This window comes from Centrocercus urophasianus, unplaced genomic scaffold (assembly GCF_019232065.1).
Source record: "Centrocercus urophasianus isolate 14NV4802_14NV808 unplaced genomic scaffold, USGS_Curo_1.0 seq_19, whole genome shotgun sequence".
Taxonomy (NCBI): domain Eukaryota; kingdom Metazoa; phylum Chordata; class Aves; order Galliformes; family Phasianidae; genus Centrocercus; species Centrocercus urophasianus.
Genome location: NW_024884744.1, coordinates 8,781,030 through 8,808,623, shown reverse-complemented (window position 1 = coordinate 8,808,623; position 27,594 = coordinate 8,781,030). Strand labels below are relative to the sequence as shown.

Sequence of the window (27,594 nt, the reverse complement as noted above, 5' to 3'; positions counted from 1 at the left end):
GCTGCCAGGGGTCTCACACTAACCGTGCCTTCCCGTTCTTAAGTCCTGTTTGCCGCAGCTATTGCTGTGGTATGGATTCTTTCCAAAGCTTTTCCCCTTATCTACTTGCATACCTAAGGAACAGAAAGAAAGGTAATAAACACTTGTTCCAGTTTACAAGTATTTTCTCACAAAGCACATCGTTTCAAAAGAACTGTTCTGCTGGAAGAAAAGCGTTTCAGCTGGATCAGCTGCCTGCCCGCAGCGCTTCCAGCCTGGGCTGTTTCTCTCCGCTCGGAGCTTTGTGGGAGGAGTGTTGGCCGCTGGTGTTTGTGCTGAAGGATTTCTTTAACGGAGAATCAGTAAAGATGCAAAGAGTGGAGGAATGCAGGGTGCTGCAGAGCTGACTCGTGGAAAAGGAATCTCTGTAGCTTTGTAGGAAGAACACAGCTTGGGTATTTTTGTAGAGGTACGGAGGACTGCTGGGCACGCACGTCCCTGGATGACTGCTGTGGGCTGAGGATGGCCCCCCTGTGCCAAGGACTTGTGTAGGATGAGGCTTTAAATCCGAGACTGAGAACAGCGTAATTCTTAATAAACACTTTGAAACCCTTTTGCACTTTGTGTATTACTCTTATTCTCCAGAATGACTTTGGAAGCTGCTTAAGCAGGCCTCCTGGCACTAGTGACTCACATAATGCAGGAGAATATTTGTCCTCAAACCTGCTGTTGATTTCTCATTGCCTTGAACAGGAGAAATGCTGTTTTCTACACTTGCGATCAAAGTTATTTCAATCAATCAGAAGCAAGCTGTCTTTTCCTTTTTTCCTTTCCATAAAACAAATGGTGCTTTCTGCTCTTTTGTCCCTCCCAAGGAATTTATGTAATGACAAAGATCACGTCATCCATATGGACAGAAGGGCTTCAGACGGGCAAGATCTCATTAGGAGAACTGCTTTCAAGCACTGCATTTCCCCTTAGGCTTGTTGTGTGGTGTGTCCATGGTGTGCAGAATTATTTAGCTTTCTGCTTTAAAGTTGGGATTTGCTTGCATTTGGTACCAAAGCAAAGCTTGCTGCAGGAGGACTCCCTCAAAAAGTCAGTTGTGTTTTGGAAAGGAAGCTGTGCTACGACAGCGGTTCATCGTGTTGAAGCAGAGCTTTCCCCCTCCTTAAGTTAGCCTGATTTTGATGTCATAAACTCCTGCCATTTCCACACAGGCAGAAATAAAGGATTTTGCTGTTTCTTAATTCTCCCACAGTCCTTCAAATTCTCATTATTTGTTCTGTGTAGTGGCTGCTGAGTGAACATGACCATCAGCCCAGCAGTAGACGTGTACACAGTCGTTATTTACGAGTAGAAGTTTCATTTCATACCTGTGTGTGTGTGCTGTCTGTAACATTTCATTTTTCAGTTTCCTTTTCGGCTGAGTGTTTTTCATCCATTTTGTTTTTGTCTTTGTTTTGTTCCCCATTCAGGAGCAATTATGTTTGCCTCTCCATATTTTAGAAGAGAAGGGTTTGACACAGGTAGCTGTGACTGTGCAGGCGCTGCTGGAGCTGGCACCCCCAAAGCAGCAGCAGCTTCACCACTTGTCTGCTGTGTAAAGACCTCCGGGACTTTTGGGTTACCTTGGCTAAGCAGAAGGACGTCAAGACTTTACTGCCCGTGCAGTGCATCCAAACACACAGAGCTCTGTTCTAAGGAAACGAGTTTCCGTGATTCCTGACAGGAATGTTTCGCTTCGTTTCTCCATTTTTTTTGGAGATCACCACAGTTTCCAATCACGTTTTGATTAGCGGTAATTTTGCCCCCTGCTGATAAAATGGGTGGTGAGGAGAGCAGGGAGTTCCAGGGGCTGTTGGAGCCGGCTGTCGAAACCGACCTTGTAGGTGGAGGACATTGGTGTCCAGTGTGGAAAGCTGTTCCCATAGGAATTCATTTCTCTAATTAGAAAAAGAAAAAGAAAAGGTGGTTGCTGCGGTGGGCACGAGGGGAATGAGATGTCATTCCTTCTCCACGGGATTCAGAGCAAGCTTTCTTTGCCTCGTGAGAACAGCAGCTCTTTCCATTTTATAAACATATACGTATATATTTTTTAAAGAATTGCAGCACAATCTAACCAGTACAGTGTTTCGTATCAGGGTCAGTCCTTATGCAGCTGTGTTAGCATATCCTCATTACTGAAGACGTGTAGGAAAAAAAAGGGGGTTCCCCCCCACCCAGAGGAAAAAATACTGCGTGTTTTCTCCACAAGAAACATCTTGGTAAAAGGTGCTCAACCAGAACTGTTTGAATTTACTGAGTAGCGGTAGCGTTCTTGCTGGATTTGTGTTCTGTTTGGGTTTCAAGGCATCTATGAAAACCTGAGCAACATCGGGGGTCTCCCACCTCCTCTCACCTCCCCTTGGAGCCCTGTGTGATGCATTTGGTTACTGAGTGGTTTTGTCACATGGCTGCTGAGAATCACGTCTGCATTTTGCCAGCACTGAGGTACAGCCTGCCCTGCGAGTCCATTGGAAGCCGTGCCCAGGCCGTGCATCTGGTGGGGGCTGCAGCACCAGGTGCAGGTGTGCTGAGTGTCACCACTGCTGAGAAATGCATCGTTTTAGGAGCATAAGGACTGAATTTTCACAGGTGGGCTGCATGTTGTCAAAGCAGAAGTGCTACAAAAGGTGGCTTCTATTTGTGGGCTTGGCAGGGCTTTAAACCTTTGATGGTGGGTGTTTGTATAGAGGGATGCACAGTTCTACACAACTGCCATTACTTTCTTCCTCTTTCTTTAACATAAAAATGGAAATTCAGTATACAGGAACAGGAGAGGCAGCAGGAGAGTTTTGAATTACTCTTGGAAGTTAGTGTGCAAAGCACAGGTGGGTAGCTCTCTGTGCTCTTGCCCCAGCAACAAAGCCAAGCTCTCTACCAGTTCAATTACATCTTTCTTTCCCCCCCCTAAGACAGACCTTGGAAAATGCAGTTCTCCACGCGCACAGTTCTTTTGCTAGTTCTGATCAGTTTAGGCCAGAACAGTGTGCCACTAACGTGGGTTGCATGAGGTCTGAGACCAGCATCGTGCCTCGGAGTTATACTGGAAGCAGAATACATCAAGAGGACTTTATAGGTGTAAAGGAAGGAGGAGTGAGGAATGGCGAGCTAAACGCCATTCTCGCTGCAGTGAACCTGCTGCAGGGACGCTGGCAAAGACTGCTCTTAGCTGGATTTCTTCCCCTTTTGATTTGCAGCTTTCTTTCCAGTCTGTTTGCTCCATGTCTGAGCGTCAGGACTCACTGTGATGGCTGCTGCATCGGTGTTTCACACGACAATTCCAGTTGCTCCTTATTGGCATTGGCTGATTGTGTTGCAGGTCACAAAGAACACATGAAAGGGATTTAAAACTGCACAGCCGAAAGGAGAAACCTTTTCAGTCCAACTAGCACGTTGCCCTGAGCTCTGCAAGAAGTGAAAATGCCAACAACTCACAATGTGTAGGAGAAGAGAGCAGCTCCGTGCAGGCCTGCTTTCCTCCCAAGTAGGTTTTATGTTTCACGTAATTCCACTTGTAGGGATTGTTGGGAATTCTTGAGGGGTTACGTAAGTGTCAGGAGTTACTGCTGCAGTTGGTTGGATGGAAGGTTCTGCCACTCACAGCAAGCTGCAGCGTAGCACAGATGTTTCTTGTGTGTCTCTTGTGCAGTTGGAAAGAGGAGGACACTGAATTCACATTAGTTTTTACAGGAGGTCATCATTTGGATCATATGGGAGCACGTCACTTCTTACTAGCACTCGTTGCCCATGGAGTTTGTGAGGGTGTTGTTTGCTTTAGTCCAGCACTTACAGACGATAACACAATTAACAGCATTCAGGTTGGTGGAAGTTTCATTAATACGAGTTCATAGGAATTAATGGGTTGGAGGTGGAGGGTCTGAGCTGCTGGAAATGGCCGTGTTTGTTGTCTGGTTAGGACAGCCGCTCCGGGCTGCAGGCAGCACGCACACGTGGCAGCTGAGCCCACCAACAGGCAGTGTCACCTGGCTGTCGCCCCGCTGTCACAAGCAGCGGCTCGCTCCGGCGCTTCCAGGTGTCTGTGGCCACGTTAGGTTAACCTGCATAGCCTTGTGTGTTCGTGCTGGCAGATACTGGCAGATAAGTGTTGACCAGACGTTTAGGACAAAAATCCAAGCCTAAAGTTTCATCGTACGGTTTATTTAATGTGTTATACCAAAAAACGGTTCTGTTTTGCAGACTAAATGGGATTTTTTAGTGTGTTTATGTGCAATTTTTGTTGTGTATAAAATTCTGTTTTGTGTGAAGAGGCAATTACCTTTCCTTTCCGGGGCATTCGTGTTGGAGGATGTGGGAGGAATCCATCGGGGCGTTTTGTGCTTTGCTGGTGCTCATCCACCAGCTCTGTCGTGTCACCATCCTTCCTCAAACGATGGTGAGCACTGAGTTTGAGGCTCCGCAATGTTACCCCCCCAAAATGGAGTGGCACTGGCACTGAGGAGTCCCTCACAGCATTGATGTGATGAGGTCAGAACAGCGGGGGTCTGATTCTTCCCCTCGTGAAGGAGGGGACTTGGGTGGCCTGGCTGAAATAAACCACAGAGAACTTTTCACACCACTGAGAACTCGTCTGCCATTCTCAGCTGTGACGCAGTGGCAAATGGTTCTGTTATCCTTTTACAACTGTAAATGTTCCTTTGGAAAACTAAAAAAACCTAAAAAACAAAAAATAAAAAAAGTGTTTTAGGAACAGAGGTCTTCTAAAGTGAATTTAGACATTAAAAAATCCTTTTGTGTAGATACCGTGATGTTTTACAAAGCAATCTAATTTTGTTATTTCTGAAAGCAGTGTAAACGTGTAATTAATAAAGGATTTTAAGGCTTCATCCCATGCTGTACGTCTGTAAATACATTCCATAATTTCTATGTCTGTTAAATATAAATATGTTTGGATATTGTACACTTTATTTTAAATTGCCTGTATTCTGCCAGTAGTGTGAACTTCCAGCACAATAATAATATAAAAGGAAACCGTGGGTAATTTGAAATAAAGTTGTAAGACTTACATGAACTGTTCTGCCTGCCGTTCTTGTTGTGTGAATGGATGTCCCATCCTCTGTGCCAGCTGTGTATTCACCTTCCACCTCCTCACCTCATCCTGCCTTGGGTTCGCTCTACAGTTCGTAGCCGTGCTGCACGCGGGCTGTGTGCGCTCACTGTCCGTTCAGCAGCCATGTGGCCACAGAACTGCAGTCAGCTCTGATTCCTCACCGACCCCGTGAGACTCACAAGAGAGCAGTGACTGAGGCAGCAAATATAGCGGAGAAGCCCGGAGGAGCTGAATGGATGGCAGCATGAACAGAGCTCAGGCAAGAGTGGGTGTGCTGTTCCTGGAGGGTGTGAGTCCATGTGGGCTGGGGAGGGTTGAAAAACTGCCCACCTGACAGGCCTGTAGCACCTAGTGGCCAGACTCGAGGTTTTCAGCAGCCCTCAACACTGGAATAACAAACGTGGCTCTACTGTTGCTTTGAATAGTTTTAAATTGTTTTTGAAGAAGAAATACCCCCTCCTCGTTACATACAGGCATAGAGCTTGCTGATTTTGGAAGCAAGCTTTGCTGTGTCCATGCAGTTTGTGGGTTTGGGTGTTTGTTTTCTGTTTGAGACATTAAGCAATGAAATGGAAGTTCTGAATTATTTATGATTTGGTGCAGTTTAACTTCCTACTGCCTCATTCACAGCAGCTCTGGCCCCTTAATGAACCCCGAGAGGTGCTGTGTCACCCTGACATGGGGAACTGGGCTGCAGGGGAGCCAGGCAGAGGCTGAGGTTGATTTTATGATTTACTTTATATTTTGTTTGCTGAACAGCTGGTGAAGACACAAGCCCATGTCGTGCTTCAGATTTCAGCTGTTTGATTGCATTACTGAAGCGTGCCTAGAACTTAGCATAAAGCAGAGAGAGACCATCCTTCCATTCTGTACTTTTTCCTTAGCTGAAAGTACCAGGAATAGGCGTGCATTCTGGTTTAACCAGCAGTGCTCCAGTAGTAATATCTATACTTCAACTAAGAGTTTGTCTAAAGCACCTGAAATGTCAGCACTCCCTTGACAGTCAGCTCAGCCCAGCAGCCAGGGGCTGGTGCCTGCCTTCCTTCCCTTCAGGCAGAGTCTTGAGCCAAAGGCTCTTTGCTCGTGATCTCAGTCATCCTACTTGAACTTCAGAGCTTTTGGCACAGCTTAGCCTGGACACGAGGATGTTTGGATAGGGCCAGCAGAGGATGGTCACAAAAAGCGCAGCTTGGCTTGTATGGTTTGAGCTCTCTTCTCTGTAAGATTGTTAGAAACCAGCCAGCTCAGCCCCAGGGCTGATTTTGCTTTGCGCGCTGTATGTGGCTGCAGCAGCGTCAGAGAAAGGGCTGCCCTTGCAGTTAAATGAAGCAGGGCGTTGCACCCTGCCTGCTGCCTGGTCTCCCCGCACGGGTGCTGCAGACAGGATGGTGGGTACGGCTGTGGCACATCAGCTGTCTTTTTCCATGGCTGCTTCCCTCTGTAGGAGGGCATGTAGAGCTATTCTGTCTATGTGCTGACACTCTGCAGTACTGTGGGAATGGAAACCTGAGTGCTTTGACTGCCCTCGTGTTTACACTGCAAACCTTCAGCATTTTTCCCCTGGCTCGACCTACGCTGCCACTGACACCGGGGTGAGCACTGCCTGAGCCCAGATGTGGGTGACCTGGCTTCCTGCCCCGCTCTGAGCCGCCGGAGCCACAGCAAACCCCATTGCTTCAGCCAACACCGTGCTTTGGGGGACTGCGGAGGAGGTTCTCAAGGCAGAGCATCTCATGCTGGTGAGTTACTGAGCCGTTAGCAGAATTACTCATGAGCTGTATAAAATACTTCAGAGGATATCGTGTTTCTCATTGCTTTAACGCAGTTTCCGTTTCTACTGAGGAAACGGTGTTTTTGCTGTACAAAGATCATTCAGGGTCTTAAGTTACAGGAGTTTCACCTTAACTGTGCATCATGAACTCTGTTCAGCCTGAGTTCTATTCCATGGTTTATTTAGTGCTGCTGGACACAGCAGTGCCTTACCCAGTAGGAGCCCTGGAGTATATCTGTGGCCACGTTTCTTAGCGCGTCTTTTTCTTTGCTCCAGGTTTTTCCTTTTTGCCTTTCTCATTTGACAGATTCTTCTCCTGAGCCTTCCGGAGGTTCTGATAGGGGCCGAGGTTTCTGCGCACCATTGTGCCTCTCCACCAGGACTGCAGCTGGAAGCAGGAGAGAGAGATCTCAGGGGGAACACTGGCACAGGAAAATGGCCGGAGCATCTCGCTCACTCCCCAGCGGCAGGAAGGATCGCCTGGCCCATGGTGCAGCTCATGTCCATGTGTAAGCCAAGGGCATCTGTAGCTGGTGGCAAGAGGAAGGGAGCAGCTCTGTGACTCCATTCCTGTGTCACTCATGCAGAGGGGCTGCTGTGATGAGCACAGCCCCGGATCATCTAAAGAGACTGGCTTTTTGTCTTTTGTTCCCTTCTTAACCCTTCTGCAGGTAGCTGCTGCCTTTGTCTTTGCCAAGGAGAAGGGACAAGTTTAATCTGGCTGGATGTGGCTCTGGGCAGCCTGGTCTAGTGGTTGGTTGCCCATGGCAGGGGGATTGAAACGAGATGATCATTATGGTCCTTTTCAACCCAGGCCATTCTGTGATTCTATGAATCTGTCCCTCACTTGTGCCACCTCACACCAGCCAACTTTCTCAGGCCATTTTCTGCTTGAACAATAGCTGTGGTGCAAATGATTAACTCCAAGCTGCTGGTGGAGCAGCACTGCCTCAGCTTTGCTCCCCTTTACCTTCAGGATGCTCTTCAGCTCCAGGGCATCCTGCTCTCGTTTTCGTCTTTCAGCCTCTTTTTGTGCCCGGTCAGCGATGATGGTTTCCTCAAACGTCCAGCACTGCAGAGTGGCACAGGAGTTCAGCAGTCACATGAAAAACACATCCAGGGAGCACCAGGAGCCCTGTGGCAGCTCACGGGTAATGGGTAAACACAGACCTTCCTCCCCTACCTCCTATATTTGATCTTCCCTGATTCCAGATGGCAAATGTTGCTCATTACCACCACCAGTCCTAAGGCACTGAGAGCTGCTGCCAAAGTGAAACTGCTCATGGCCTGTGTGTAATTAACCTTCTGATCCTGTGGTGTAAAATGGCTGTCTGATGGGGTCTCAGGCAACAGATGTTGGTAGGAAGGATCCATGTTCCCCCAGGATAGGTAGCAGATGATGAGTGAAAACACTTGGGATGCTGAGATGACAGCATACAGAGTGAAAATGGAGCCCACAAGCAGGGGAACGTCTAAATCAGTCACAGCTTCTCAGACCAGTGACAATAAGGAATGCCTACAAGTGAATTTTTTTTAGCCCCCTTTTTTCTACACACTTTGCTCTGTGCTGCCTGCTCCGCTCTGCCTGTGTATCTGCAATCAGAGTCCTGCAGCTGACGGTACAAAAAAGGCAGGATGCAGTTTTGCATGGGTGAGCACTGAGCTGCTGCTGCTGCTCTCTTACCTCGCTGGCAAATCTCTGCAGCATTTCCAGGTTCTTTGCCTTTGATTCTTTCAGGGCGTTGAGTTCTTTATCTTTAGCGTCTGTGTCATTTTCATGCTTGTCCACCCAGTATTCCAGCTTCTCTTCCACCTTCTGCAATAGCACAGAGTGAGGCTTAGCAGGGGACAAAGAGCAGCAGGGAAAAGGTTTACTGCTGTGACATGCCTGCTCTCAGGATGGGGGTAAGAAGCCCATCAGATCTGCACGGCCTGTGTTTCCTTCTCGGCCAAGCCTTGAAAGGATCACAACACTAGGAGTAATGATAACTTGCTGGGGACCAGCATGGGGGCAGCAGCACTGGACTGGGTATGAAGGCAGACTAGACTGGGCTTTCAGAGGTGCATGAAGAATGGCGATGCACTGGGGGTTACATCTGTGCACAATCCTGGTGAAGTAAATGACAACCAGAAGCCATTCTTCATGCATGGGAAGAGGGGTTTAGGAGACAGTGTTTCACAGTGAGAGAGCTTTTATCCTGCACGTGACTCTGTGGCCACATTCTGGATTAAACTTAGTGCACCAGCAATTAGGTCCCAAGGGAGAGCAGTTTGTGCTTTCTCAGGTTGTGAACTTGGCTTTGTTTGACTCATCAATAGGATGGCAGGTGTTTCTGAAACTACCACACCGATGACTTCCTGCCATTCATGACTAACTTCACCATAGCAACAGCCATCACTGCTTGAATGGAAAAATAATCTGAGGAAAAGCATCAGTCTTGTGACAGCGTCACAGCTGGACGTGCAAGGGAGACAGAGGGCATGGTCATCTGTGTGGGCCACTGCAAAGCCACCAGCTGCTGTCTGAGTGCAGAGAGGTTTGTACTCAGGAGGTCCCCTCACTTTGAAGCAGTGATCAAACTGTGGTTCTGGAACATAGAGATCACAGTGTAACTGCTCTGAAGACGCAGCTCTTTTTTTGCACTTTGTTAAAAATTCTCTACCCTTTTCTTAAATTACAAACAGGCAGTGATGTTGGGTACCCTGCAGTAGGACAGGTTTTCTTCTGGTCATATGGTTTACGAGATGCCCACCAGTGGCATTCACTGTTACGAGCACTGCTGTTGATCATGGGAAAGCTCTGAACCTTTGCATTAACAGCAGAGGGACAGTCGTGGTTGTTTGCTGCTCAAGTCAGGTACAATAATCATGAGATAGCAGTTATTCAGGCCTGGTTCATCCTTAGATTAAGAAAAGGCATGATTAGGCTGGCAGTTTCTGACCTTTCTTTCTTAATGCTCCCACTGTGCAACACTTGGGTGTGCAAAATGGACACCCTAACTCTGTGCAAGAGCATTCCTCATCGAGTTGCTGGAAATCCCAGCTACTGCCAAGGATGGTTTAAACAAAATCCCTATTAGGTGGGAAGGAAAAACTGTAACTCTGGAATAAACAGTGCCAGTCATTGTATGAACAGTAATTTTAAGGCAATATATCCAAATCACAAATATGGGACAGCTGGGTTAATTAGGGCTTGAGGGGAAGAAATAATCCAACCAGCAACCATCAGGAACCTGGTGAGTTTGATGGAGCAATAATTGGTTTTCTTTAGAAACTGATCAATGTAATGTTTATCAGTTGCCAGTTTAAGCATTAACAGGAAAAGTCACACAGACCTTGTGGTAATGCCTGAGGAAATTTTCAATCTCCATGTGCACTCGGATCTCCTCGTCAGTTTTCCTCTTCAAATCCTATGATCAGTGCAGACAGAAAAATGTTAGACAACGTTGGGGCACCACACGCGTGCTGGTTGGCTTTCCTGATGCATTCCAACATCTGTGCTGTGATGGTGATGGAGAGCAGCCTGGGCATCAGGGGATGGAGGGAGGACTCGGGCAGCTTCTCTCAGCACTGCCAGCAAATGACTGTGCATGAAGTGTTCACAGTTGACATCATGCAAGGGAAGAGGAATGGCCTCACAATCCTGCTTCCTGCTGTGGCACTTACAGTTCTCCTGTTGCTGGGCAGTTCTCAAATGCAAGTGGAGCATGAATTTTTAGCATTAAAATGAACAGGTAAGAATATATTTTAGAACAAATCCATTTCGTTTGAAATCACCTTTAAAGGAACCAAATAATGTTTTTTGCCTCATGTTTGCTGTTTGGGACCTGATGCAGAAAGTATTGCATCCATGTGATGGTTCCAGGAGCAGACAACGTCCTGGCATCACCTAAACCCTCTGATAAAGCTTTCCTCCAGGAGAGCAGCACTCAGGACAGCCGCCTCTGTGTGCAGAGGACAGACAGTGGCTCTGGTGAGGTTTTTTTTCTATTTCTTTGTTGGTGTTTGTTTCAATAAAAAGGTTCGTTCTCCATCCCCTTCCCACAGATCTGAAGAAATGCTGCCTGTGCAGCTCACCGTGCTTCAGCTGTAATTCCAAGGGACAAGGATGCTTGTGGTTTAAGAGAAAAAGGATGACGTGATGGAACAGTGGGGCAGCAGACAAGCAGAGGCAGCGCCAGAACCCTAGGAGAGGAAGATCTTGCTAAGCAAGGATTGTTCCCAGCATAGTGCTGAGTCCTTCTGTCCTCACCTACACACAACCTGCTGAGTTGACTTTTTTCTTGCCAGGTAGAGATGCTTTTCAGTAAGGGCACTGGGGAACGGTTTACCTCAATTTCCTTCTTCAGTCTGTTCTCTGCATTGCTGCACTTCTTCTGGATTTGGTGCACCTGGAGGTCTGTACTTCTCTTCATGTACCGGTCCTCCATGGCTGCTTTGGCTTCCATCTGTTGAAGCTCATGTTTGAGGTAGAGAATCACTTTATCTCGGTTCTGGGAGAGGAGACAATAAGCAAAAGAAGCATGAGAACAGTCCAGTTAATTTCAGCCACTGAGGTTAGGCTTTGCTAAACCCTTGGATTAGTGAGTGAGTGCCTGTAACAGGAGAGTAATACCTCAGCCTCACCTGTGCTAAGTTTTGTCTCCTCAAGTATACTTTGTTCCTTGCATTTGTTGGGCTTTGCTATTTTGTTTTGGCTTTTTTTTCCCTAGTTCTGCAGCAACTGTGTAAACACAGCATTAGGAGCAGATAAAAATGTAAATCTCAACTCACTCATATGTTTCAGTGGTTCTTTCTTGAAATCTTACCAAGTAGATGGTGTCCATTTTTTTATAAGAGCATTCAGTCAGAGCAAGGATTGCCAAGCAGAGCTGGCTCTGAGCTCCCAGCCTCTCCCCACACCTTGTTTTGCGTGGACCTGAGCTTTTCTGGAACAGCTCTGTTTCCAGCAGCAACTCCTCAGACAAGACTTCTGGGTGAGTGCACCTCGTTTGTCAGCTTTGTGTGCATGCTCAGGAAGCAAAGTGCATTTGCCCAATTTGGGACTGTGAGTTTGTTTATTCCTTTTTAATCAATTTCTTTGAATGGCGGTTAAAAGTTCATTAGATCTAGGCCTGCAACTTAGTTGAACCTCCTGTAAAATGTAGAACTGCAGTGCTAGTTAAAAAGGACATCAAAGTCTCCTGTGCAATTATGTAAGACCAACTGTGATGCCTCTGGTCTGGCTCCCAGTTGCTCCATTACAGCCGTTCTCTCTGCTTTCCTGCCACGCTGTGATGGGTTTGATGCTCAGCAGCCAAACCTTGCAGCTGAAGATGAAATACCAAGGTGCTGGCATGTACGTGGTTTGAAGCCCACCTATCTTGTCTCTGAAGCATCCTTGCGTTCCTTAACAGTGTAAACATAGAAAAATGCCACAGGAAGAAGCCAGCTCAGTACTGCTGTGTTTAAAAGCCTTTGCAGCATGACTCATTTGGAAAGGTTTCCTTATAAGAGTGTTTGGAACAGCTAAAAGGCAAAGTCTTCCCTCTGCACCCCTTGTAGGACACAGTTAGGAACAGTAAAGTGTATTTATAGGGCTCCTGAAAATCAGAGGCCTTGGCTGATGCTGTTTGGTGGTTTTCAAAGTCATGCGTTCAAAATATTTTGAAGCTTTCCCAGATCAGATCTTTTTTTTGCAGCCGTATCATCACATGACTGCAGACAGCTTACAGACACAACCTGTTCGTGCCCCATTAAGGCTTCCGGTAATGGCTTTTATTTTCCTTGATGAAGTTTGGTGGGTGCTGGGAACAGTTGTGTTCCTACTCAGCAGATGTGGGAGGTGACCAAAGCACTTTATCTTGAGGCTGCCTCGCTGTATTGTGGTGAAAGCGTGTCTGAATTGCAGGGCTGGCATAGAGATCAAGGGGATGCTAAAGGAAAACACCAGCGTTTTGTGGCCCTGAGGCTCAGCTGCTGCAGTCACTGCTGCAGTGCTATCTGTGAAGGGTCTGGAAACAGGTCAGAAAAGAAGGGCTCGATGTAGGCTACAAAGAATTCAGAGAGGTGGGGCAGAGCATGAACACCATTTTTTATTTCTTATTTCGATAAAGCGGAGGGAAAACCACTTTTGATTTCAGAGTCCCAGGCCTCAGCCAGGAAGGGGACCCGTCTGCTCTGTTTTCTTTGCTGCATGGCATGTTTGTGGTTTGGATTTGGTGTTACAAAATGTCTTTGTTAGAAGTGGGGAGTCTGGGGGCTTGATTACACGATGCAAAGCAGACGGGAAGCGAAATGCAAAACCCTGTGGGTGTTTACAGAAATGCGTTCACTTGGAGGGAGAGTCGGCTGCAGGCATGTGGGAGCTACTGCAGCCCAGCTGATGGGCCTGGAGCTGCAGTGCTGGGGTGTGTTGGGTGTTAGGTTGCACATAGCAGATGCAGCTGCTGCCCCCAACCGGGGGAAACCACCTGTGGGTTGTGCTGTGCCCTGAACCTCAGGGGCAGGCACTGGGAAAAAGAGTTAACATCTATTCATTTCTGGTTTATGGCAGCAAAGGGCCCTACAAGGACACAGCATGCTTTCACAGCTAATGCAGTAAACCTCTGGGCTGCTAATTTGGGATGACTTCAGCTATGCAAAATCATAAATCATGTGTCCAGAACTATCACAAAACTGGCAGAGAGCAAGATCAAAACCCAGGAAATAGTTGTTACGAGCCAGTCTGCTCTGCTAGCAGGCAAACAAGCTGTTCTCTCAGATCTCTCAGCTCACAGACACCAGCTCAGAGGCCTGTCTGCTGCTGTTAGCCAGCACCAATGAATTCTGACCAAAAAACATTGTTTGGTGGCAAAAGCAACAATACTTTGCTGGAGAAGGTATGCACATTTTGTGTTTTCACTTACTTTTATGTCCTGCAAGTACCCCCCAGATCTCTCCGTTCTTCCACAGCAATGAGTATTTGCAGTCACTTAAAATGCAGCTGGCTACAAAATTAGCAAACAGGAGCTATGTGCTGGCAGCTGGTGAGCCTGCACTGTGTCTTGCTGCCTGCCTCCCTGCTTCCATGACCAGTGTGGATGAGCTTTCCTCTGGCAGCTGTAAAACCTTAGCCTGCAAAGCCTGAAGATACGCTTAGATCTACACACCTGCTGCAGCCGGGACTTGCAGCCCCTGAAAGCACAGCATGCAGCCCTACAGACACATCTGTCCCAGCTGCCAGAACACCCCTGTGCTGCACCCCCCCCAGAGATGCTTCAGCTGAAAGGACGACAGGGCTGACAGGTCACCCACTGTGATGATTTGTAATGTCCATCTTCATTGCAAGGGATTGAACTGGATGGCATCAAATGGTTCCAGGTTTGGCTCTATTGCAGCAGCTCTGCGTCCTGCTGAGCTGCTGTGGGGGCTGACGTGGCCCCAGGACCATCACAGACCTCCTGCTTTCCACTGAAGTCATCTGGTACATCTCCCCAGTGTAAACACAGAGCAGTGTATGGCTATGAGTTGACCACAAAACCTACAGGTCACAAAAAGCGTCTGAGTGAATAGCAGTGCAAGAATTTAAAAGGCAACATCTCTTAAGTTTTTCTCCTAAACATTATCTTATCCAACATCAACAGTTCTGTTTGTACAGAATGTCATCACTGCTCCAAGGAACCTGCATGGTTTTCTGCATGTTAGAAAATAAACGCAGTAGCAGCAAGCAGAATTCCTGCAGCCAGGTGACACAGAGGGGTAAATCTAAAATCAAACTGTTCATCGCAGCAGCTTTCGAGACAGCAGTGTTTTCCAAAAGGAAACAAAATAAGTGAAAACATGTAGCATTTGATTTGTGTTCTATTAGAAAGAAAAATGAGCTGAGCCAGCTAATACAGCTTTAATTGGCATCTCATTAAGAAATAGCAAGGCTGAAAATACACAGAAGCAACACGTGTGAAGCAAAGACCACGTTTTTCTGGTTCCATGAGGAGATCTGTTTGGTTTTGTGTTCTCAGCCACTGGACTGGAGACAACCATATAGGCTTTTGTCTAAAGGCCTGTGTATTATTATTGTTCAAAATACTCTAAAATCAGCAAGCTGTATTTCTGCTCCTAATTAGTTGGCGAGGTGACAAATCCTGCAAGTGTCTGTAAAATTGCCTATGGGGAAAATCCCATATGAAGCAAATAGAAATTATTCTCCCTTGGGAGACAAAGTGAGACACCATTATTTTTGGCACAGGAGGAAAGCACTACTTGAAAGTAGTCTTGTCTTTGATTTGTTATCAAAGCTGAAGCTATAAGGAAGCCCAGGAAAATACTTTTAAGCTGGAAACATAAAACCAAAATCCCAGATGGGTGCAGATCCCATTTGATGAGGCAAAAAGCAAGAATCAAATTAGCAGAAGGTACTAAAAGGACACAGAGAGGAGCGTGTGCTCAGCGTTGTATGACTGTTAGAGCTAGGAGAGGTGCAAGGCAGGACAAGCACCAGCTGTGCTGCTGACTGTGCAGTGCCAGGACGGGTTCGAATCTGTAGGGAGAAAAACAGCGCACACCAAAAAAAAGAGCACTTCATCCCTCCTTCCTCTTTCAGTTTCCACAACTGCTCTGTCTTGGTATTCCTCCTAACTTGCTATCTTCCCACATCTTTCAGTGACTCCTTTCTGTGACGTCCACAGTTTATTCCTCGTGCTCTTTTCATCCTGCTACATTTCCCAGTGTACGTTACGCATTTCCAAGATCTCTGCTGGCAGATGAGGACTGACGTAAGTTAGTTTTCCAATCTTGTACATTCCTGCTTTCTTCTCTGCTGTTCTGTTTTAATATCTCCTCTGCACTTCTGGTGCACGTAGATAGCTGTACATATTTCCAGTGTCGATAGATCCTTCCTGTTTTTGGAACCATCCACTTATTTACAATTAAACCTTCCACTACACACGCATCCAGGCTGCCAACATAAAACCTTCATCTTCTATAAACTGTACTCCAGCAGCGTGTCAGCAGCTTGAAATTCCTCTGTGCAGCCAAATGTTTATTGGCTTGGTGGCCACTCTTCTGTCCAAGGACAAAATTCTTACTGATACGGTGCCTTTCTTCACATGCCCTTGCTTTCCTCTTCCTCTGCAATGAACCAAGTGTCAGATTCTTGTTCTTTCTTTCAAGCCTTGTATAGCTCTGACCTTGCCTTTCTTTTGCTTGTTTTTCATCACGTGTTCTTTTTCCTCACCTCAGCAGAAACAGGTTAAACTTGCATGTTTCTTCACCGAGCTGAGTGCTTTTGCTCTTTAAGCATGCATGACCATCGGGTCTGAGCTGTCTGGTAAGCATCACAGTGAGCAGGGATATGCCATTTAATTGATCTGCACTTGTGCAGCAAGTCTGATGTGTCCAGAATGCCCCTGATCTACTGTGCATGCACAGACAATTCACGTGCTGAAAGAAAGGCTGAAGCTGTCCGCACAGATAAAGTTGTTGGGGTGTGTGTATGGTAACATTGATCTGCCCTTGCATAGGGCTTGTGTGTTTGGGATTTTGTTGTATGTGGAAGCCTAGGAAATAGATGAAAATTCTGATACTTTTCCCTGACAAAACTGCAGGTAGAAAAATGGCATGTCCCCACGCCTGTTCTGACACACTATTTCTTAATCCCTCACCATCAGTCTTTCTTCTGTGCCAGGTGTCATGTCTGCACCATTAAGTATGACAGAACCTTAGATCCTGCTGTCTGCAGCTAATCTCCTCCTGGCTGCAGATTAGCAGCACTCACTCATGTCCATGCTTTGCAGTGTTCTTGCACAGCACTGCTTCTGAGGTGTTCTGACTTCATCAGAGCCTTTCACAATTTTAAGCACTTTGAGTTTCTGCTTGAATACCACTGAACAGCATTCTTAAATTCATTAATAACTATATTCAGGCTATAAATCAGTGTTGCAGTTATTCTGCTTCTATATTCCTAAATGATGGATTGCTACGTGTGCTGTGTCCTCTCATCTGAGTGCTAGTTCCTGGGCAGCAGGAGCAAGCTTGCTAACACACTTCCCCTGGCAAGATGCCCAGTGTTAAGTAATCTCACCTGAAGTTCTATTTCAGTTTCTTTCTTGACATCTTGCAGCTGTTTCTGGAGTGACTTTATCTCTTTCTTTCCTTCTTCCTCCCTGAAGGAAAATGGGAGAATACAGTTACTTGAATATATCAAGAAAAGCAAGAGCTGTGTACCTAGATAGAGAATTTCCAGACTCCTTATATGTTGCTGCACCTAGCTGAACACTGCTCCAATTAACCTGCTCACTCAGTGAGTTTGTTAGAGCTGAACTAAAAGAAGTGAAAAGCTTGCCCTGCTTCAGTGCAGCGTAAAAGCTTGCAGCTGCTTCCAGTGTTTGAGGAATAGAAAAGGCTTTCATCTCTTCGTTCTGAACTTCAGTGTTGAAAGCAGTACATCTTCAGGTCAGAGAGATCTCACCAAACCTGGTAACTTCTTGGTAAGTAAATCCTGAAAGAAGGGATGTATGGATTAAGCAGAGAGGATGGGAATGAAAGGGAAAGTGAACCAGAAACCTTGAGGACCGAGCCAAAACCTACAGGGGTGTTTAACAGTTTAAACCAAAAAGGATGCAATAATGTTGTAGGTCTCGTTATTTCACTTTCGTTTGAGGGCTTTCCCAAGCTTTTATGCTTATCGTTTGATCTAAAGCCAGTAAGAAGAATTGCTGCCTGAGGCTTTGTACCCTATCCCCCCTTTACAGTCAAACGTGCATTTCATTTTTGGAGTACTTAGCTGGGTAACTCTACTACAGAAGGTCCTGATAAGGAGTCCCAGTCTTATTGCAAACTGCTTTCAGACTGGTGTATTGACACAAAACCAGACAAGTATATGGTATATTTAAATACAGATCAAGTGTATGCAATGAAAGGAATGTATAGCAAACAGATAACACAGTGCTTAGATACGGTTGATAGAATGGAATAAAAATTATTATTCCCTTAGTGATGTTAAGTTGCATGCCCCTTTCTAACTCTAGTGTTGAGTAGTGATTCCACAAGCAACTGCTGCTTTCATTTTTTGCTTTCTGACCCTTCCTTGGAAAAACAATAAATCCCTTGGTTTTAGATGCTGGAAGAGGTGGCTTTTGTGTTCACAAGACAATTGCCTCTGCCACCATCTGTGCTAGCCCTGCACTGGAAAAAGGGAGCACATTAGCATTTGGGTCAAAGCAGATCCTCCTGGGCATCGTGTAACCTGAAGTCCGTATGTTGCTGACCCTGGCTTGAACAGATTATTTGCTACTCTGGCTTCCTCTGGGGACAAGGAGTTGAAGGTCAGAAAAGTCCTACATCACATTATGTTTTAATTGATATGGAGCAGTGTTTGCATTAATGTAGACGCTGGTGTCCAAGCTCAGACAATTCCAGTCAGATTAGTATCAGTACAGGCAGTTATTTCTCTCTCCAAGGGCAAATGCAATTTGTGAAGTGCTCAGGATAATTCAAGCTGAAAAAGAATCCTTTCCATATCTTGATGTAGGATTTGTTTTTGTTTTCCTTTTATATAGTATAATGAGGGAAAATGGGCTTTGGCTCCAAACCACTAATCAGAAAAGTACAGAACACAACTCTGACCTGATGAGGATGTCATTCAAGTTGCTTTTCTTTGCCTTCTCTCTCCCATTAGCTTCTATTAGGCTATCAAACGTTCCTGATTCCTCCATCTTCTTCACAGTGGCTGTAATTACATCACTCACATGCTGCCTGCCAGAGAGAAAATGAACACAAAGTAATTAGTAGGCGTACACTGATACCACAGTGTCTGCCACCTTTATCAATTATTATCAATTATGTTTAAAAAAAAAGAAAGGAAATGCAAGATCCATTTCTGTTCTTATGACTTAGCAAACCTAAGTGTGCCTCTCCCATGGCACTTGCTGCTTCCAGCTCTAGAGAACTATGTATCTGGAAGAAGGTCAAGTTTATAACTTCACATTATGGTCTGAATGTTACTCCAGGAAATAGAGAAGAGGTGCACAGGTACCCATGTCGTGCCAGCTTGTGCTGCCATCAGGAAAAAGGCTGCAGCAGTAATGGCAGCTAGATGGATCTTGGAAGATGAGATCTGGGGACACAGATGTGTCTATGGAGGGACATCTGGGTGCCAAAACGTCCTGGTGCAGCCCTAAGGCAATCCTAACAAAGACGTGGGCTTGCCCAAGTTGTTGAATTTCATGGTGCATATGGTATTGCTATGTTAGCTGCATTTTCCTCATTTGTGTCAGGATTTTCTTGAAACTCTTTGTTAAAACGTTAGTGGACAGAAGCCAGGATGTAGAAAAATGTTTACAGAATGCTCAGCTCCCCAGTCTGTCTTTTAAATCAAAGGCTGCTGGTATTGCTGCAAATGAAGGCACTTGATTTAGATCAAAAATGAAAATTATTTGGGGAAAAACCCAAAACTTATTTTGGTTTTATTTTTTATGGACATTGATTGTTCTACAAAGGAGAATGGTTCTAGCTGCCAGAGGTTCCATGTGCCCTACAGAGTAACTGAGTTCATGAAACAACTCTCAGACCCAGCCTTGAGCGTTCATATCTGCCAGGGAACCTGACTGCCTGCACCTGACTGCATCCTGGGATGGATTCTACTCAGCCATTATTAATTGGGTAATGTTTCACAGCCACATACAAAGTAAGCTCATTGTCAGTACTTGGCATCCAGATGCAAGCAGGAGTCAGAACCAAATGGTCTCTGAGGCCAGACCCCAGTGCTCTCTTTAGAAATAGTCGTTCTAGATCATGACTGGGAAACACCAGCAGTGGGAGAGTGGGAAGCCTGTATTTTGCTTTGCAAAGATAGAGTGAGAACTTTACAGCTGTGAGCATCCCTCACAGGCATCACATTTATGCTTCACTCACCTGTCAGCCTGAATTTTTCTGAGATCATCTGCAGACAGAGCACTGGGTTTCATGGCCCTTGTGGAAATATGATGGGCTCTTTTTGGATTCTCAGAGTTCGCCAGCTGCTGCTTGCATTCAGTGCTTTTCCAAGACTTGGAGGTAACAGTTTCCCCCCTCCCCTGCCTTGCAGAGCTGAGCTCTTGATACTTAATGTCCAGCACATTCTGGGTGTCTGTGATTTCTTTCGTTTTCTGGCTGTCGATCTAAAAAAGAGTAAGAGAAACCTGCTTGCACGTTGAGCAATAGGAACAGACCCTCTGCAGCTTTATGTGGGAGGGAGAAGAATTAATAATAAACACAAATCCACCTATACTACAACCAGTTGATGATTCTACAAAGAACTGAATAGCAGAAACGTTCCATCTAGGTTAGATTTGAGCACCCCATTTAGACTTACTGAAGTTGATGGGATCAAAAGGCCAAAAGTGACAGGACTCAGAAGGTCAGCTCACCTGCCCCAAGAGGTGATGATTCAGATGTTTGTCTGATACATTCTTAAAGACCCCTGGCCATGGAGACCATATGCCCTGCAGTCAGTACCAGCGTGCCACTCTTGTAAGGAAGCTATTTCTGAAACTTCAGCAGCTGAGCCCCTGATTTCTTGTCCCAGTCTCTGTAGAAACAGAAAAAAAAGCCTTCCTTCCTTCTTTGCAGCAGCTTTTATGTACAGGAAGCTTGTTAGTCTGTTTCTCCTCAGCCTTTTCCCTATCTCGGCTTGTCTTAGCCCTGCCTGTCACCAAGGCCTTTGCTTACAGTGTAGTTGTTACAACAAGAGCTGATCTTAGCCCGTCACTAAGTACTTAATAGCAGTACCACCAGAGCCAGCTAATGCAGAGGCTTCCAGCCTCATCCTAGCCCATAGCTGCCTACTGCCCACCCTGGCTGCTTGTGAAATGGAAAAAAGAACTCGCTGACAGGAAACATTTTCCAGCAAGAAAAGAAAAAATAATTATATTTTTAGCAGTCCAGATCACAGCACAACCACACCAATGTTTGTGCCAACGCAGCACAGAGGGCAGAGCGAAAACAAGAGGTCAGACTGGGAACAGTGCATGCTAGCAGTCATTCCAAGAAGGCCCTGATGGAGAAAGGCTCCGTTCGTGTTCCGAGGTGCTGCTGTGGTCAGTGGGGCAGCGTGCAGGGCACTGCAAAAGGCTGATCCTCCTGAATGCAGCGTGCAGCTCGGGAGGGGAGGAAGCAGCCCCTGCACTGCGTGACTCAGCGCTGGGTGCAGGAGGAGACTGAGCGACTCCGCGCTTAATTTTTGGACGGTGAAATTTACATGAAATGAATCTCATGCAAAGTATACGGAGACCTATGAAAAGTACGTGGTTAATTTAGGAGGAAGAAAAAGGGGTTTAAATGGGTTGATGGTGAAGGCTGTATTTCTGAAATAACTATTCTAGGCAAACAAATGGCTTTAATATCATGTAGATTTTATGGATGCTGTAATAGGTGTTTGTAATGTCTGGGAAAGCTCAAGACAGGCTATAACTGGATTATCTGTAAACAGTAGAGAATTAAGCACTAATAATTGCCAAAGAACAACAGGAGAGCAAGGAGACTGTAAATTGCATGTGGTGCCATCCGTGCAGTCCCTAGCTGTTTATCTTTTGCTGGTCTTTTGCCCCAAATCGAGCAGACAGAAAGGCTGCTTCCTCTGGGGAATGCACTGCATGAAGCAGTCTACAAGAGTCCCTGATTTAGGAACAAGCAACACTGCGACTAAGGCTCTAAAAAATGCCAGCACTTGAATATGTCAGTATATGAAATGTCAGTCAGTGAAAATGCCACAGATCTGTTGGACTGACAGAGCTCAAGTAGCATGAAGGGTGCTTTGCAAATACAGGTCTTCTACAAACGCAGTGACAAGAGGTAAATGTAAATGAGAACAGGGACAAGTAGTGAATTGCAGAACACCAGAGTTAGCAAGGAGCTTCCCCAGAGCCATTTTCTGTTTTCTAAACTGTTTCCTCCTTGATCTGTATTTGCATCTTTAAGAACACTACTGAGGATTGCACTCTATGGGAAAACTGTGTGTTAAGAAATTACTTAGTAAAAATGAGCCTCTGTGTTTGAAGACGAAAACTAAGTGTACCTTTAGGAGGTCTGTCAACCTCAGATCATGTGAAGGGGAACAGCTCCCACCTTTCTCGAGATCTGCGCTTTCTGTGTTGCTGCTGCTGGCACAGCAGAGCTTTCACACCCACATCTGTGAGGGAGAAACACCCTCGGCAAACAGGCGAGACTGGCTCCCCGTGCTAAGGAGAGGAGCGCCCTCTATCGCACAGCCTAAGCATCGCTCACGCCCTAAATTCAGTGTCGAGCAGCTTCTGCCGATGATTTATTGATTTACTTTCCTCTTCCATTCTTAATTGATACATCAGGCACTGAATAGCATTCGGTCTGAAAACTTGGAGCTCAGGTTTTATTTCCATCCAGGTTTTATTTCCCATCGTTTTTAGTTAAGCAAATTTCAAACTCTTTTTCAACTTGAAAACAGCCCTGCTGTATCACTTAAATCTATGAGAACAGAACTTACGGCAGTTTACCCCTCAAGACGATCCCACCTTGTTTCTTGTGTCTATCACATACTCTTAACAGCCACCATACATACAGAAAACAATAAACCCCTGCCTGAGCACAGATCTGTACTTTATACCTCTCCCCAAAACCACTTAGTTGTGGTGCCTATTAGAAATCAACTAATTAATAACAGACATTAATAACGAGTAGTTACTAATACATTTTGAAGGGAAATCCTTCTTCATGTGTTGTCTGTGGGGACTAGAGGAGCCTCAGCACTCACAGAGTATCAGAACGACCCTGATTTGGGTCATAGTTCTTGTTTGTTAGTAATTCAGAAGTGGCAATGCACTTATATAAGACTTCAGACATGTATTGTTTATTTTTCCTCAATCCTTTACTTGTCATCTAACCATGGAGGTTTTAAAACTAAGCCTCGGAACCTCATCTTAGGTCACCAGAATCCTTTGCACAGCCTTGCCAAACGCTTCTCAGTGCTGCTGCAGTACAGATATTAAAACTGATCATCTGTGTGCTTTTATTGCTTCCTCCCCCGAAGGGTCATGGAGAAAAAAATACCTGAGTGGCTATTTAAAGAAAGCTAATAGAAGACATAAAGGACAAGACGAAAAATGAGAGGTATTTTCTTAAAGAGCAAGAGGCACATACATGGCTGGTGTCTGTCTTGCCCTCGTGTGAAACTGGCATGATGTAGCCAAGGATTGCGAGCTGATCAGCACAGTTCTCCAGCACAGCAGTAAGCAGCAGAGCTTCCAGCCGACTGAGTTTCTCCATTTCTTTAGTGTGTGTGCTCTTGCTAAGAGGAACAGAGACAAGAGGTGCCCATGAGAAAAGCAGCATGGTGTTAGTAACAGTAGTTTAAACTAAAGGTAGACCTGAAATAGCCTTGATTGCAGCCTTCTATACACTTCCCTAGCTTTGTTTATAGCTTTTCATACACTGTTTATAAGAGGAGCCCTGCTCTGCTAATGGCTGCCTTCAGGGACAGAGGGAATGTTTAGCTTTCACAAAACAAAGCTCTGGTCCCTCCTGCAGCAGATCTGGGAGGGCAGGCTGAAGAAATGCAGGACGAGGTGGCCTCGTTTGGCTGCTCTACCTACAACTGCATTTGTGCCATCTGTAAAACCCTTGCATAAACACATCCTAGGCCTGCAGAATATTACAGTCCAATCTGCAAGCATACCACGTAAATCACTCATAATCTGTGTAACAAACTACAAGTGTCAGTTCCTCTTTCTTTTCAGACTTAGAATTAATGACAGAGTGAAGATGCAAGTTCTGCTTTTGCATTTTGGTCAGAAAATGTATCTTTCTAGCTAAGAGGCACTAATAAAATTCTTTTTTAAAATCTTTTTAAGAAATCCACGATGTACATTCTGAGTTTAAATAACACAAGAATAACCTAGTACATGCAGAGGGCTAATGCTAAAAATATGGTGGGAAAAAAAAAAAGATTTGTTATGAGAGCTCTGACAGATGATGACGACAGCATTCTTCAAAGAAAAAATAACACGGCTCTCATAGGAAAAAGTGACTTATTTGGAAACAAAGGAGGATGCAACAGCTTCTCCTCTATTTCACAAATAACTTCTGTCCAGGAGAGAATTAACTCAAGATATTAATGTCTGTTAGGACAACTCGCAGCTGGAATGCTTCTCGAAAGCCTGCTGGTTTGCACCTCCCATGTATCTCCTGTTATAGCCATGGATTCACTCAGCAGATGCCAGTGCCAAAGCAGCTCGCCCTGCCTGGTCTTATGATGACTTGGAAGTGAGAAGGAAAACACTGCCTGGGGCACTTAGGAACATGGCAAGCAGTGAGTGAGGCCTCACACTCTCGATCCAGTCACTGGCATTGACCTTACTGATGGTGCTTTGCTGAACTCCTTCACTAAGCTCTATTAATAAAAAGGAAGTATATATGAGGGACTCCGATTCCCCCAAGATCTTGGGCTGACATTCTTTCCCTGCTGATTTAAGGGGAAAGAAAAACAGATTAAGAAATATGGTTGAGAACAACTAGGAGAGGTGTGGCCTGCTGTCCCTCTGAGGATTGCAGCTCCCTCTGCTGTGTGGGGTTCCTGGACACACACTTCTCCCATCCTGCTGCCTGAACTCCGATGGCTCCACGGGCAGCATTTTGTGGCAGCGTTCCTCTCACTTATTCAAGGCTATACCCATCCATTCCAGTGAGCGAATCCAAAGCTGAGGATGTTGCATCTCTTCCAGCTCAGTTTCACAGATGTAGAGGCGAAAAGACATTCTGAATTGCCACAGAGGCAACAGCTGGGCCGTGAACCAGAGCTATCTTCCCTTTTATAAAAAAAACAGGCCAGTATTCGGCGCCTTACAAAACCCTGCCTAGCCCTACTGTTGGAGCAAAGCTTTAGGGAGCGTTTATTGATCGGCTGAGACACCTCCGCTGCTGTGACAGTTACTCAGTTATTAGAGAATATTCTCCTGGCCCTGCCGGGTCTGGCTGTTCCTTACCTCCTCACCCCCGCCGCCCCTGTCACCGCCGCGGCGCTCCCCGCGACCCCGTCTCCATGGCGACCGCTGTGCCCGGGGGCCTCGCGAGGCTGCCTCAGTAAGTGCCTGCACGGAGCGGGTGCCGAGACCCATCCCCGAAACGCCGCCCGAAGCAGGAAAGGGACGTGGGGACAGAGCGAGGGACGGCGAAGGACGGCGCGTTAGGGGCGCGCACACTGCCTGGCCAGCTCGTAGTTTTTGCGCTCGGGCGCTGCAGCGGGCAGCCCGCAGCCGGGGGCCTTGGAGGCGACATCCCGGCGGGCAGCGCTCCGCCTCCTCCTTTCGCCGCCATCTTGGCCGGGCGCCGTGGGGGTGAGCGGGGCTCGGCGGCGGTGCGGGGTGCTGCCGGGGGGGTTGCGGCGGCAACGGGGCTCCCGGCGGCTGCGGGGCGACCTGGGCGTTGCGGTTCGCGGTGTGGCGTTCGGGGAGCGGGCGGGATGGCGCCGATGTACGGCGGATGGAGGGAAGCGGGGGTGCCGTGCTGTGAGGAGGCGGAGCCGCCCCGCGGGAGCCGGCGGTACTTCAGGGCTCGGCGCCGGGCTGCGGGCGGTCCGCGGGTGCGACGGAGCCGCCGGTCGGGGCGGTCACGGTTCTGTGTGTCGTTTGTAGGCCTGCCGGGACTGCGCTGCAGGAGGACGCCATGAGCGGGAGGTGAGTGCCTGCCGTGCGCCTTGGCACGGCGAGACTGCAGCACTGCGGTGATGCTGCAGGCGGTGAGCAGATGGCTGTGGCTGCTCTCCTTTCCCAGCACTGCGCTGCCCGCTGGGCACCCTGTGTATCTGGCACATCACTACGTTTGCGTTGCCCTCTTTGAAACCCCTGACTTCAACTGGCTGTAGCGGTCCGTCCCTGAAGGGAGCTTATAAGCAGGAGTGGGGACTGACTGACTTTTTACGTGTCCTAATAGCGATAGGACAAGGGGGGAAGTTTTAAACTGAAGGAAGGGAGATTTCTGTTAGATGTTAGTAGTAAATTCTTTACTCTGAAAGCAGTGAGGCCCTGGCAGTGCTGACCAGAGCCATGGGTTCCCATCCCTGCAGGTGCCCAAGGTTGGATGGGCCCTGAGCAGCCTGAGCTGGTGGGGACAGCCAGCCCATGGCACGGGGTGGGCTGCGTGGGCTTTGATGTCCCTTCCATCAAAAGTTGATTGTTTTGAATTGAGTTAATTTGTGTGTTTTCCATGTCTTTAGGTTGTGGTGCAAGGCCACTTTTGCTGGCTACAAACGTGGCCTCCGAAACCAGCGGGAGCACACTGCCCTGCTGAAAATTGAAGGTGTTTATGCCCGCCAGGAGACAGAGTTCTACTTAGGCAAGAGATGTGCCTATGTATACAAAGCTAAAAAGTAAGTCAGCCTCTTACATCAGCTTTAGCAAATGCTGAGATGTGAGCAAACGATTTATGTATCTTTTGATAGAATAAAGAAAATAATTCAGCTCAGCTTACCAATAAAATGCAGTGTCACATAGAACAACTTCCTTAGCTTGTCTTAGCTTTAAAGTTCTTTGTTAGCTTTGAACTGGATGGTGTTTTTGTCCTTCGTTCAGATCAAGAATTAATGTGAAGTGTAATTTGTAACAGTGAATGATTATGTTGAAGGAGCAAATGGGATGAGAAAGAAGCTTTGCTTGAGGCTGGTGAAAACTGAAGGCAGGTTGATAGAGCAAATTGAAGTGAGATGAATTTGAGATGAGCACTGAGTTTTTGGGATCTTTAGTGGCAGAATATTTTGTCAGGCAAAAAGAAGGTTGTATACCAGCTCTTTTGTGTCTGTCACAGCTCTGTTGCTTCTGCTGTGCTAGCAGAGGTAGAGGCATTAAAAATAGTTGTTTGTTGCCTTCTGCTTAATTTTTCTTTGAGTGTAGTTGTTAAGAGGTCAGACATGGCAGTGAAATTGCCTTAACTAAAATCGATCAGGCTTTTAGCATCACCACAGTCATTCTAGAGGTGGCATGTGGCTTCTTGTAAGGTAGCTGCTGCCTGTCTCCATGCCTGTGGTGTGTCTGGAGAAATCTTACAGATAAAGGTAATGCATTTCCTTTGGAATGAGACTTGAGTAAGTTTTACATGTTTCTGTTTCCTCAGCAACACCGTAACCCCTGGTGGCAAACCCAACAGGACACGGGTGATCTGGGGGAAGGTAACCCGTGCCCATGGCAACAGCGGCATGGTCCGTGCCAAGTTCCGCTCCAACCTCCCTGCCAAGGCCATTGGACACAGGATCCGAGTGGTGAGTAGCTTTGGGAACGAGGGGTTCCTTGTCAGCCTTGGGGTGTGTTTTAATCTCATCTTGCACGTCTGCTTTTTGTACTCTGCCCCGCTTCCTACCTACTGGCAAAGGGGCTGCGGCATCAACTTTCCCTCTTACTTCCCAGATGATTGCGTGAGCTGCATGGTGAAGTCCTAAAGTAGGCATGGGAAGGCTCTTTGGGCAGGAGAGCTGACTGCTGGGTGGGAACTTGTATGCCATCAGATGCTTCTTCAAGTTGCTTGTTAGGCTTTTTGTACCTTTTCTGCATAAATGGAAGTCGCTGTTAAAGTAATTGAAGAGATCCATGATTCAAATTATAACTGCAAAACTTGTTAAATTGTACAGTCCAGTAACAGGAATTCTAATGTGATTCCGTTCTTGTGCTTTTCAGATGCTGTATCCATCCAGGATCTAAATTTTTATTGGAAATAAAATACAGAATGTGTTCCATTTTTGTACGTTCCTGTTTTTAATCCCCTCCACCTACATTGAAAG

At 46.5% G+C, this 27,594-nt stretch overlaps 3 protein-coding genes across 4 annotated transcripts in view; 2 read left to right on the top strand and 1 right to left on the bottom strand.

The window, feature by feature from the left end:
• The window catches only part of LRCH3 (leucine rich repeats and calponin homology domain containing 3), a 51,799-nt gene extending 46,746 nt beyond the window's left edge, over positions 1–5,053 (top strand). For both annotated transcript variants that reach the window (XM_042820309.1, XM_042820308.1), the window contains one exon: positions 1,458–5,053. In XM_042820309.1, coding sequence (XP_042676243.1) covers positions 1,458–1,586 — 129 coding nt within the window. In that variant the 3' untranslated portion in view covers positions 1,587–5,053. The remainder of the gene's footprint in view (positions 1–1,457) is intronic.
• IQCG (IQ motif containing G) lies at positions 4,164–25,142 on the bottom strand. Its single transcript, XM_042820867.1, has 11 exons — positions 25,026–25,142; positions 24,812–24,900; positions 22,971–23,118; positions 19,734–19,978; positions 18,447–18,575; positions 16,903–16,984; positions 11,195–11,356; positions 10,199–10,273; positions 8,548–8,679; positions 7,834–7,935; positions 4,164–7,251 (listed from the first exon to the last, which is right to left on the bottom strand). The coding sequence occupies exons 1-11, from the start codon at positions 25,140–25,142 to the stop codon at positions 7,114–7,116; spliced, it is 1,419 nt and encodes a 472-aa protein (XP_042676801.1). The 3' UTR covers positions 4,164–7,113.
• On the top strand, positions 25,117–27,549 carry RPL35A (ribosomal protein L35a). The gene is made up of 5 exons (XM_042820342.1): positions 25,117–25,162; positions 25,460–25,501; positions 26,041–26,193; positions 26,934–27,078; positions 27,491–27,549. Exons 2-5 carry the CDS (start codon positions 25,491–25,493, stop codon positions 27,512–27,514), a joined length of 333 nt encoding a protein of 110 aa, XP_042676276.1. The 5' UTR covers positions 25,117–25,162; positions 25,460–25,490; the 3' UTR covers positions 27,515–27,549.
• The last annotated feature ends 45 nt before the right edge of the window (positions 27,550–27,594 follow it).